Below are 11362 nucleotides of genomic sequence, written 5' to 3'. Positions count from 1 at the left end.
ATTGTACTTGCTGGATTCCAGGCTGTCAGTCTCACGGCAGCACTCCCAGGACGCTTAGCCTGTAGATTGTTTTGTTAGTTTTCTCCTACAATTAATTTGGAAATTACCCAGCTGCCCACAGCCTCTCCCAGGTGTTCTGTTAGCTATGGGCCTGATCCTGCAGCCTGTGTCTTGGTGGGACCACTGGTGGCTGGAGCTGGGAGAGTACCATGTCTGTCTGCCATGGTAGGGCTCATTTTAAGCAAAAGCCGGTCCCCTTTGGCTTTGGCACTAGCCGTCCTACCTTGTAGAATCTGAGGCAGCCAGATCTACAGACTTCACAGACAGTGTCTTTAAGCCTCATGCACCCTGTAGAAATAAGTCAGGGGCATGTGGACAATCTACCCCACTCAGAGGCCCAGAGAGACAGGACTTCTCTGCAGCTCCAGTCGAAACCAACAGGCAAGTTTCCCAATTCCCATATCCCGGGAGGAAAAATCCTCAGGCATCTAATTCATTTTGCTGTAGACCTGGGTTGAGTTCCTCAAAGGTCACATGACCCTGAGCTTGTTCTCTCTTCTTGGGCTTCAGTTGCCTCATCTGAAAAAATGCAGCCGAAACCTGTTGCAGAGGATAATGTGTGGAAGTACTTGGTACACCCTGAACACAGCCTCTCTTCCATAATGTCAGAGTTACAGTCAGCTCAGCCACTGCCCAGCCACTTGGAGCTGAGAAACGGTGATGGCCCGAGAGAGCCCTGGACAGCATCTAAGATGTTTGCTCCCTGTGCAACCAGAAAGTGACCTTCCCTGGTCCTTGGTTTCTCTTTCCGTAAAATGAGGATGGAACTAGACAATGTTTCAGCTGCGAGTTTATAAAAATAGCAAAGGAAATCTCAAAGGGAATAAACTAAGAATCAGTTTTCCCCCCCACTCATGAGGGTCACCTTCTGTATCAGTTAGGATGCATTTGGCTGCAAGTAACAGAAAATCCAAGGAAAAGCAGCTTAAACTTGGGGGACATTTGTTATCTCCGTAGGTGCCCAAAGCTGTAACGGCTCTCCAGCGTGGGCTCTTGCAGCAGCCCAGGGACGTCGCCAGGCATGGGGTTTCTTCCCATCTTTCGCTTTACGGTCCTCAGCAGGTTGGTTTGGCCAACATGGCTGCCGCACTTCCAGGAGGCATGCTCAAACAACAGTCAGAGAAAGAAAAGGACTGTTTCTCTTCCCCTGTCTCTTTTTCAGAACAAAGAAATGTTTCTCAGAAGCCCTCAGCACACTTTTCTGGGTATCTCATTGGCTTGGAAAGTATCCTGTGGGCATTTCTAGGTAATTCCTGGCAAGAGTGATGGAATTATCACCATGGTTACTCATAGACAAATCCACATTGAGCTCAAGCGTGCTCCAAGAGGTAAGACTTCTCCGAACACACACGGCTATCTGAAACCTGGACAAAATCAGAGTCTTAATGAGCAAAGAAGGGGGGAGTCAGCTGGGTAGATGACTAGCTGTGTCTGGTACACTTTCTTGAATATGGCAGAAAGAGGGTGTACTGTTGTATTTCTTGAATATGGCAGAAAGAGGGTGTACTGTTCTATTTCTTGAATATGGCAGAAAGAGGGTGTACTGTTGTATTTCTCTCCAGAGTTTCCGCTGTGTGGTTGTTCTCAACATGTTCCACTTGACTGCTCTCAGCTCGGTCACCAAGACTGCTGTGTCCAATCCCCATGGTAGGATACTATTCTTTTGAGCACCATAGCAGAGAAAATGTGGGCAGATCACACTTCACACAAGGTTGAATAGTCATATGAGGTTGTGATGAAAATCTAGAGTAAGAGAAAAGTGTTACATGGGAGGGGGAAATCTTGAAAATGCTTATATTAAACCTAATGTTTCCCTAGTGTAAGAAGCCCTTCACAGGACCACTCACGGACACACCATGCTTCTACTCTCAGTCCCTGAGTTCCTGAGAGGTCTGGACCTCTGTGAGAGAGTGACATGATCTGTCGCTGTTTGATCTGGGGCACACACTGGCTGCTGGTAGGGGTGTGTCTGAGGGAAGCAGTGGAGGGAGCAGGGAGACCTGTAGGGAGGCTAGTACTGTGAACCAGGAGAGAGATGACAGAAGTTCCTACTGGGTTGGTGACCTTAGAAGTCCCAAGGTAGCATGAGGTTAAAAGGTAGTGGTCAGAAGAAATTCATGGTGACAGGAACACCTAGGGGTGTCTGGGGAACAGCAGTGGGTGTGTTGGCTGGAGACCAAAGGTGCAGGAAGGGTAGCTATGGGAGGGGAGGTTGGGAAAGGGGCTGGCATAGGTATCATGGAGGGTTCTTAGTGCTGGGGAGCAGTTTGGGCTTTCTGCTGTTGACATCAGGAGCTTTTTCCCAAAGGACTCAAGTTTGGCTTCAGGAAGCGAAGCTTGTGGTGGGGGCAGAATGGAGGGGAGGAGTCAGGAACACCCATGAGGAGTTCCTGGCTGGCTGCTGGGGAAGGTAGCAGGAGTTAGGCCCTGTGAGGCTATGGTTCTCACACTTTATCTCTGATTGCTGAGTGCCTCTGTGCCTGAAAAACCATGAGGCTCGGCTCTGCCCCCACTCCTGGGAGAAGTGGCTTCAGGTTCTCAGATAGCAAGATAAGCTGGTGCTCTACATCAGGGCTGAGATCCACCCTGATTCTGGCTTCCCAGTCTCTTCCTCACCCTGGGAGGGGCTGACAGTTGATCCCTGGGTCTCCCAGACTACGTGCTTCTGGACCTGGTTAACTCTGGGCTGAACTGGAAATCTGAGCCTGAGCTCAGAAGAGGGGTTGTGTGCCTGGCAGAGGGGCACAGGGAGCTCCGTAGGGACCAGTCATCCTCTCCTTAAGTGGAGCAGAAAAGGCCATTCCAGGAGCTCTGCAAAGGCCAGCTTTGGTCTCAGCTGGGGAGAGAAGATGCTGGAGAGAGGGCAGGGACAGACCAGACACCAAAGTTGATAAAGAGCTCCTATCCTCCCTTGCCCCACCAGTCTGCGCCATTTTTCTTCAGTTCAGTTTTTAATTTAGTCCACTGCTCAGTTTAGGCTGAGAAGCACCAGCTACACTGCTTTCCCTCTAGGTAGTTCTAAGCTATTTACTTAACCCATCCCATCCCAGTTTACCAGTTCATCCAGTGGAGGCCCTATCAGGTAAGTCTTCCAAGGCGCAGTCCACCCCAACCCCCAGCTCCCACCTTTACCACGTTCCCATCTGATTACTTCCATCTCCACATTGCCTTTTATTAAGATGATCATCAAACGCGCACTCCCTTGTGGCAGGGAGCATAGGTTCTAGTCCTGCTTGAACACTTATAGCTCTGAGATCTTGGAGAGGTCATTTGCTCTTCCTTTAGGTCTGTAGAAACTCTACACACACTCACAGTATTCTTATTGAGAATGCATGTGAGCACTGAGATGAGAGTCCTGGTTCTCCCAGTGAGTTGGTATATGATCCTGGGAGCTAGCCCCATTCTTCTTCTTCTTTTTTTTAATGTTTTATTTATTTATTTGACAGAGAGAGAGAGAGAGAGAGATCACAAGACTGGCAGAGAGGGAGGGGGAAGCAGGCTCCCTGCTGAGGCTAGATCCCAGGGCCCTGAGATCATGACCCAAGCCGAAGGCAGAGGCTCAACCCACTGAGCCACCCAGGCACCCCAAACCCCATTCTTCATGAGACATGCCCTCTGTCTGAACTGCTTTTCATCAGGGACGTTTTTTCTTAGTTACCAGGAGTCAGCTCCACTCAGGAACAAAATGAGCATGGAAACCAAATTCTCCTGAAAGGTGTGTATTTGAGGCAGGACAGAATTCATTAGAGTGTCCAGAATCTTAGGCTGTCCAAGGGGCACTTAAAGGCTGTACTGGAGGATCCCTTGGCCAGGACAAACTCAGAGATGGGGGGTTCCTTCCTGCTGGCTACTGTGGCCCAAGAAGAGAGCATTATTTTTCTCCAGAATCCCTAACTACTCCCAAATTTGGGGCTAGAGCTGAGGGAACAGAGACCAAGTTTATTCCATACTTGGGAAATGGCTTCTGCTTAGGGAGGTTATAGAGACCAGAATCCAAGATCTTCCTGCCCTGGCTCTAAATGGCACCCCAGCTTTCAAGATGCTTTCAGGTATAACCTCATTGAATGCCAGGTCACAGTTCAGCCTTAAGGCTGGGGACATGAGGTGAGATGCACTAAGGCTAAATTCCAAGACTCAGGAAGTACAAGCCAGGGAGGAGATGAAGTGCCCCACCCGGCCTTCCTCCCTTGCAGCCCAGCTTGCTCCCCTGTGCAGCCAGAGCCTCAAAGTAGCGCTGGGATCACTGGTTGGGGTTCTTGGTCAGGAACAGGAAGCTCCTGGAAGTTACTCTGGGATCTCTGATCTTGACAACATAATGCATTTTTTTTTATTTCTCTAAATTTCTGCCTCTTTGCCTAGGGCATATGAATCACCTGAGGGTCTTGCTGAAATGCAGGTTCTGGCCTAAAGATCTGGGGTAGGACCTGATCTTCTGCATTTGCAGTGAGCTCCCAGGGGACGTCACTGCAGCTGGTGTATGTCCAACACTTGAAGTTGCAAGGCTTTAGTCTCTTATGTAAGACAACGGGAGCCGGAGTGAGTCCTGGCCTTTGCATCCAGGATTCAAGTGACCCAGAACAGAGAAGATCAAGAATGTGAGAGTAGGGGCGCCTGGGTGCTCAGTGGGTTAAGGCCTCTGCCTTTGGCTCGGGTCATGGTCCCGGGGTCCTGGGATTGAGCCCCCGCATCTGGTTCTTTGCTCAGCGGGAGCCTGCTTCCCTTCCTCTCTCTGCCTGCCTCTCTGCCTACTTGTGGTCTCTGTCTATCAAATAAATAAATAATGTTAAAAAAAAAAAGAATGTGAGAGTAAAGGGGACCTGCCCCCTAGTTTTGTAGCAGGTAAGAATGAGGCCTACTCAGTGTAGGAAGGAAATTGTTCAAGATCTCACAGCCTTTCAGGACAAAAGTTGAGACTTAGGCCTCCTGCATAGGAAAAACAAAAAGGAGAACTAGAAGATATTCATTGAGGTGTTTGCTGTGCTTTCTCTGGGCCAAGTATGGGTTCCTTTGATTTCTTTCTTTCTAACTTGTTTTTGTTTTTTTCTTTTACAATGAAGATGTACCAATTTTTGTAATAAGAATACAATTTAATAAAACATTCTCACAAAGTTCTTAGTAAATGAGATTTTGTTTATGAACCGTGCTGGGTAAACTAACTGTATACATCAGCTTCATGTCATGGGTGTGTAGGTCGGCTTTAACCATCCCTAATTTATTTCAAGGACGATACTCTTATTCCTCTGGGCACACGAATCACGGAGATGGGGAAGAAGGCCAAAGCCGGTTACCATCCACAACAGGCCGCCAGCAGCTTCCTGCTCCCACTCCGCCTCTGCTGTCGGGACACTTCCCCCAAACGCTGGCCGCAGGAATCTTTCCCTGTAAATTGGGGGAGAAGTCTCCCTAATCCGTTTTCGTAGTAAACGACCTCAGGCCAAGTCTGCTTTTGTTGCTGGTTTCCTAAACTTAATTGCAAAGCAAAGTTAATTTGAAAGAAAATAAATGTTACAGCTCTGGGGCGAATTCTGACGAGCCTTGGGCAATTAGGGAAGAACGCATCTAATTACCCACAGCCCGGGGGCGCCTGCACACGACGCTGGGGGTGCAGGGCCCAGAGAGGGGCAAATGATTTTTCTAGTTTCATGAAAAGAAGAGGAAAAAGAGAAACGTACCTCGCGTTTCTGAGCCCCCAGATGGGGGAACAGGGAGGTTCTGTTCCACGGTTTGGGGATTCCTAGAGTTGGAATAGTCCAAGACCCCGCAGTGAAATGTTCTCAAGATCTCGAGTCCCGCGGACTGTGGTTGAAGCCAGAGCGGCGCTCCCTCGCCGGCGCAGCTTCTATTCCAGGCAGGTCGGATGGCGCTCGAGCTTGGGGTGTCCGAGGCCCACGGAGAGGCGGAGAAGCGCTGACGGTCCAACCCTCCCGCGTCTCCCCGTCTCTCCCGGCTGGCTCCCACTGCGCACACCCCGTTCCCTGCTCCCGGTGTCCTCCCTCTCCCGGCCAGACCCTCTTCTAGGACACAACCACACTTGACGTCCTAGTTGACAAAAGGGAGAAGGGAGGGGAAGATGCCTTCACTTTCCCGCCCCATCTTTCTCGCTGCAGGAGGCTTCGATAAGGCGGCGCTTTAAAAATTAAAGCCTCTCCTCCCTCCTGTGCCCAGCACTTTATAATTCACAAAGAGCTTTTCCGTAAACTCTCATCTCCTTTAACTTAAGGAGGACTCTCTGAGGTGGCCACAAATTCCCATTCACAAATTGGACAGTGGAGAAAAAGGGACTGACAGTTAATGGCCAAAGCACTGGTCTTGGTAACTGAAAAAACAAAGGGTCAACTCCCTCACTAACTGGGCATATAGACCACCCTTCCCCAGCCGGAATACCACATCTGGGCTCTTGCCAGCCAAGGACAAAACCCCTGGGTGGAGGGCTCTCGGTTTTCCTGGTAACTGCCTACTAGGCAAAGCATCTTGACTTCTGGGCTGGGAGAGCCAGATTGTCGAGCTGCACATGAAGAACCTTCTAATTTCATTCCCGCAAGGGTCCACAGGGAGATGAGAGAGGCCCCAAACCTAGAGTTTTGCAAAGTCTCAGGGCTGGATCTGGAACCTGGACCCACTGCAGCAAGGTCAGTGTTCCAGCTGCCTCCTGCCTCCAGAGGGTCATTAACCACCACTGAAGTCAGGAAGGACCAGCATCTAGACCTGTGGTGTCCAATACAATAGCCATCAGCCACGTACTGCTACTGAGCACCTGGCCTGTGGCTAGTCCAAATTTAGATGAGCTGCTAGTGTAAATGCACTCCAGATTTGGAAGATTTAGTTTAAAAAAGATAAAATATTGGGGTGCCTGGGTGGCTCAGTGGGTTAAGCCTCTGCCTTCAGCTCAGGTCATGATCCCAGGGTCCTGGGATCGAGCCCCACATCGGGCTCTCTGCTCCGCAGGGAGCCTGCCTCCCCTTCTCTCTGCCTGCCTCTCTGCCTACTTGTGATCTCTGTCAAATAAATAAATAAAATCTTTTAAAAAAAAGATAAAATATCTCCACAATTTATATATTGATTGTATGTTCCAATGATAGTTTGGCTATACCGGGTTAAATACAATGTATTAGTTAATCTCAGCTGTTTTAAAAATTTTATTAATATGGCTACTAGAAAATTTTAAGTTACACATGTAGTTTGCATTACATTTCTATTGGAATGTACCGATTGAGACAAATACCCGTCTGGACGGAATCACATCACATTCACATGTCTTTGTGAACAAGATAGAGCAATTGCCAAAATTAAAAATAAAAATTACAAGTGGTTTTCAGTCTTCTCACACAATCCCCACCTCTTCCCTAGCAAGTTAACTACACAGAAAGGGGCTGAGTATCTCTTGCCAGAACTCGGTCAAAGATTTTTATTAAGACAGTTCATCTGAATCCTCAGGTTTATCTGAAAGCTGCACACTGAGCCTCCGGAGTGTTTAACATTGGAAATGTTCACTCCAGAATAAAAACTTGTAAGATCTCCCAAGAGAATGGTGAGAAAGTGGTTGGATTTTCTATGATTTTGGTCAGCTTGACGCTTAAAACGAACGGATACAAAACAAAGTGAAAGATCCAGTTTCTTTCTAAAGCTTACTTCACTGACAGCCCCAATTATTTTTTCTCTTTCCTTTTCATGCGGCAGAGGGTGCCAGGGATGGAAGAGCTGGCTCGACCAACGGAGAGCTGTCACCAAAGGGCTCCCCTGACTCCTGTGGTCTCTCTGAATTTTAGTCTGCCAATTTGGTCCGGGGTTGCTTAATGAAAAGAAAGAGTGGGCAATGGAAAAATTTATTTTTACCTGCCTCATTAGAAAACCGAATTTATGACCTCGCAGTAACAACTACCAAATGATCAGCACATCATGCTCAAAAGATTCAAGAAATTATAATATATTTGCTGCCTGGAACCAACCCAGAGACTTTAGGTTAGGCGGTTGCCATGACCTCTATTCCTGTACTTGGGAATAGGGCTAGGCCCTGGGTGGTCCCCCCCTATGCTGCCAAATATGCAAGGTGGCATCTATGATGACAATGGGGCCCTTAAAGATCACACGGGGGGCCAATCCTGCAGCCCTCCTGTCAAACAGATGGGGGGACAGGGGGTTTGGGTGGTGAGAATTAGGTCACACTATAGAGCTGAGGCACGAACAGTCCAGACTGAGAGTCAGGTCTGTAGTTCTTAGAGGCAGGGAAAACCAGCCCCCAGTCAAACGGAGCAGAGATTTCCCTGTTGTGTGTGTGTGTTTGTTTGTTTGTTTTAAAGAGGGAGGCTACTTCTCTGGCAAATTCATCCTCCGCACCTTAAGGAAGATGCTACTGGAGCCTTTTAGTTACAGTAACTTAATCAAAGGCACAAGAGGCAGAACCGTGTAAAAAGACCCGAGTTTCTTGCAATATAGGGAAGAGTGAAGACGTGATTCCCCACAATGTGGATCCTGGGCTCTGGCGTAGGCATTGCGCTGTGCCCCCATTATCGCCAAAGACTCTCCCCAGTAGAATGTCAGAAAGGCATGTCCTTTGGAACTTCGCCTTATCGAGGGTCCTTTGTCCCAGTCCGTGGGCCACCGCAGCCCCTCCCCACCTCCTCCCATTTCAAACGCGAACCGGGTGTGTGTGTGTGTGTGTGTGTGTAGTGCACCGGTTCCTTCTACGCGGCGCTCAATCCTCTCTCCAGTTCTGTTCTCAGGTCTTGGGGATACTTAGTTCGTGTGGACAGCAGAGGTATCTGGGAATTTCCGACTGTATGCTGGGCTCACATGGCGGACACATATCGATCCACACCGCCGGAATAGGCAGTCGCATGGCGAGCATGGTAGGCGCCTCCACTGCTCCCTCCGAGCTGCCCACCAGGATTATAGCAGGGCGCCAGCGCTCCGAACTGGCCGGGCGATGTGCGCCCATAGAAGTCCACCGCGGTTTCGACGCCACCACCGCTGCCACCCGCGGAGGGCGAGGCGGGCCCAGCCAACCGGCCAGCCGCGGCGAAGAGGGCACTGCCCGCCCCTTGCGGGTACGCGCCATCCGGGCCCGCGTAGGCGGCCGCATAGGCGGAGGGATTGGCAGGTCGGGCCCCAGCGCAGCCCGCAGGCTGGTAGCCGGTGGAGGCGGCGGAAGCGCTGGCGGAGGCAAAGGCGCAGGAGCCCGCGGGCCCCGACGGCGCGGGGCCCAGTTCAGGACTAAGCGGCCGCTCAGGCACCAGGCCGAAGACGCGGCACGGACCTGGCGACGCAGCGGGGTAATAGACTGGGGGCGGCGCGCCGAGCGACGGCGGGGCATAGCTTGCGTAGACGGCGCCGGGGTAAGGCGCGCGGGCAGCGGGCACCGCGCCCGGGAATATGGCGGCGGCAGCGGCGGCGGCGGCTGCGGCGGCGGCGGCGGCCGCGTCGTGCATGTAGGCTGGGTAAGTGGAGAGGTCCGAGCGCTTGAAACGCTTGCGGCGGCGCAGGAAGCTGCCGCTCTCGAACATGTCCTCGGCGTTGGGGTCGAGCGCCCAGTAGTTGCCCTTGCCTGGACGGCCGGCCTCGCGCGGGATCTTGAGGAAGCAGTCGTTGAGCGTCAGGTTGTGGCGGATGCTGTTCTGCCACTTTTTGGGGTTGTCGCGGTAGAAGGGGAAACGCTCGGTGATGAACTTGTAGATGCCGCCCAGCGTGAGGCGACGCTCCGGCGCGTGCGCGATAGCCATGGCAATGAGCGCGATGTAGCTGTAGGGCGGCTTTCCGCGCTGCAGGGGGCGCTTCCTCCGACGCCCTCCCGCGCCGCGACCCGCAGCCTCCGCCGGGACCCCGGTCCCAGCCTCACCGCGCTCCTCCTTCACGGCCGCCAGCGCCTCCGTCTGCGGCGGCGGCGGCCGGCTCTCTGCCGTCATGGCGCAGCCGTCCCGCGTCCCGGGGTGTCCCCGCCGCCCGCTGCTGTCGAGGGGCGGGGCGGGTTTGGGAAGCCGAGAGGCTGGGCTGCAGGGCCAAGGGAGCGGGCACTGGGCCCCACTGCGGAGAGCGCTGGGAGGCCTCGTGGGCTGGCACCCAGCGCACCGCTTCCGCAGCAGGGGTGACCGGGAGGCTCGGTGCCAGCGGTGTCCGCGGTGTCCGGGCTGGCTCGGTGCAGACTGAGGCTCAGGAGTGTCCCGCCCACCGACGGCTCTGCTCGTGTTCTGGAGCTCGAGGCCAGGCGCCGGCAGCGGTGTTGGGACCGGACCTAGGCCCCGGTCGCGGGCTGAAGGGCCCTCTGCGCGCTGGTGCCCGACGGTCAAGGGGTCCGGAAGCGGTCCTGGGGCTGGGGCGCCTGCAGCTGCTCTGTGCTTCCCGCTGATCTGAGGTTAACCTTCGAAGTCGTGCGCCCAGAGGAGGCTCCGGGCCCGAAGGCCTGAAGCGAGGGCAGTTGAGACAGGCGTGGGGCACTCCGGTGGGGGCTGCTTAGGCGGCGCCTCTGTGGCCCAGGCTGCGGAGGGCAAGGAGGCAAGATGAGCACTGGTGCGGGCCAGGCGGGTAGGCCGGCGACTGTTCCTCTCTTCACCGTTGGCCTCCGGCCGCCGAAACTGCAGGCGAGGCGCTCCCCTGCACACACCCGGACCGGCTCCTCCCTCCGCCGGCTTCTCCTCCTTAAAGGCGCCAGGAAGGTCGGGGCGGCGCCGGGTGCCCGCCCGCCCCCCGACTGCCCGCCCCCTGGGCCCGGGTGCACCTCTGCAGGTGAGAGCAGCTGTGGAGGCGCGGCGGGAGCCCCATAACGTCAGAGCGGGGAGGGCACTCGGAGCTCAGCGGGGCTGGCCTCCCCTGCGCGCCGACGGGGAGACTGAGGCCTGGAGAGGCCAGGGACTGTCTCGGGAGACCTTGGCGCGGGAATTCCGCGCTCCCGGACTTCACTAACCTCTGCAGCAGGCTGGGACCCGCAGGTGAAAAGGACCGGCTCCCGGCTCGCTTCACCTTTTTTTTTTTTTTTTTTGGTCGGGAGAGGTGAGGAATGGCCGAGGGGGTGCTTGGTTCTTGTGGAGCAGAGAATGGGGAAGGAAGAAGACCTTCCAGTCGGCTGGCGCTTAAGGTATTTCAGGGGTGATTTTCAAACCCCAAAACTGCCTTGCCCATTGCCCATCCTGTCCCTCATCCTTCAGACGAGGATTGCCTAGGCCCGATCGGGGAGGTGACTTGCCCCAGCCTCACCTTTGCCGCTTAACGGAGCCTCACACCTTCGGCTGTGTTAAGAGGCGCTTCGCCCGCGCGATCTGTGCCCGAGGCAGCCACTTTCTCTATTTGGGTCCCAGGTTCCTGGACTGCACGG

General features: G+C 53.5%; 1 protein-coding gene across 1 annotated transcript; it reads right to left on the bottom strand.

Annotated features, from left to right (window-relative positions):
- Positions 1-8755: 8755 nt before the first annotated feature.
- FOXE1 (forkhead box E1) lies at positions 8756-9959 on the bottom strand. The gene has a single exon (XM_032860867.1). It carries the CDS (start codon positions 9957-9959, stop codon positions 8847-8849), a length of 1113 nt encoding a protein of 370 aa, XP_032716758.1. The 3' UTR covers positions 8756-8846.
- Between the last annotated feature and the right edge of the window lie 1403 nt (positions 9960-11362).

This window comes from Lontra canadensis, unplaced genomic scaffold, assembly GCF_010015895.1.
Source record: "Lontra canadensis isolate GAN:19392208 unplaced genomic scaffold, GSC_riverotter_1.0 scaffold19, whole genome shotgun sequence".
NCBI classification, from domain to species: Eukaryota; Metazoa; Chordata; class Mammalia; order Carnivora; family Mustelidae; genus Lontra; species Lontra canadensis.
The sequence above is the reverse complement of the archived record's forward strand: the minus strand, read 5'-3'. Positions and strand labels throughout refer to the sequence as shown.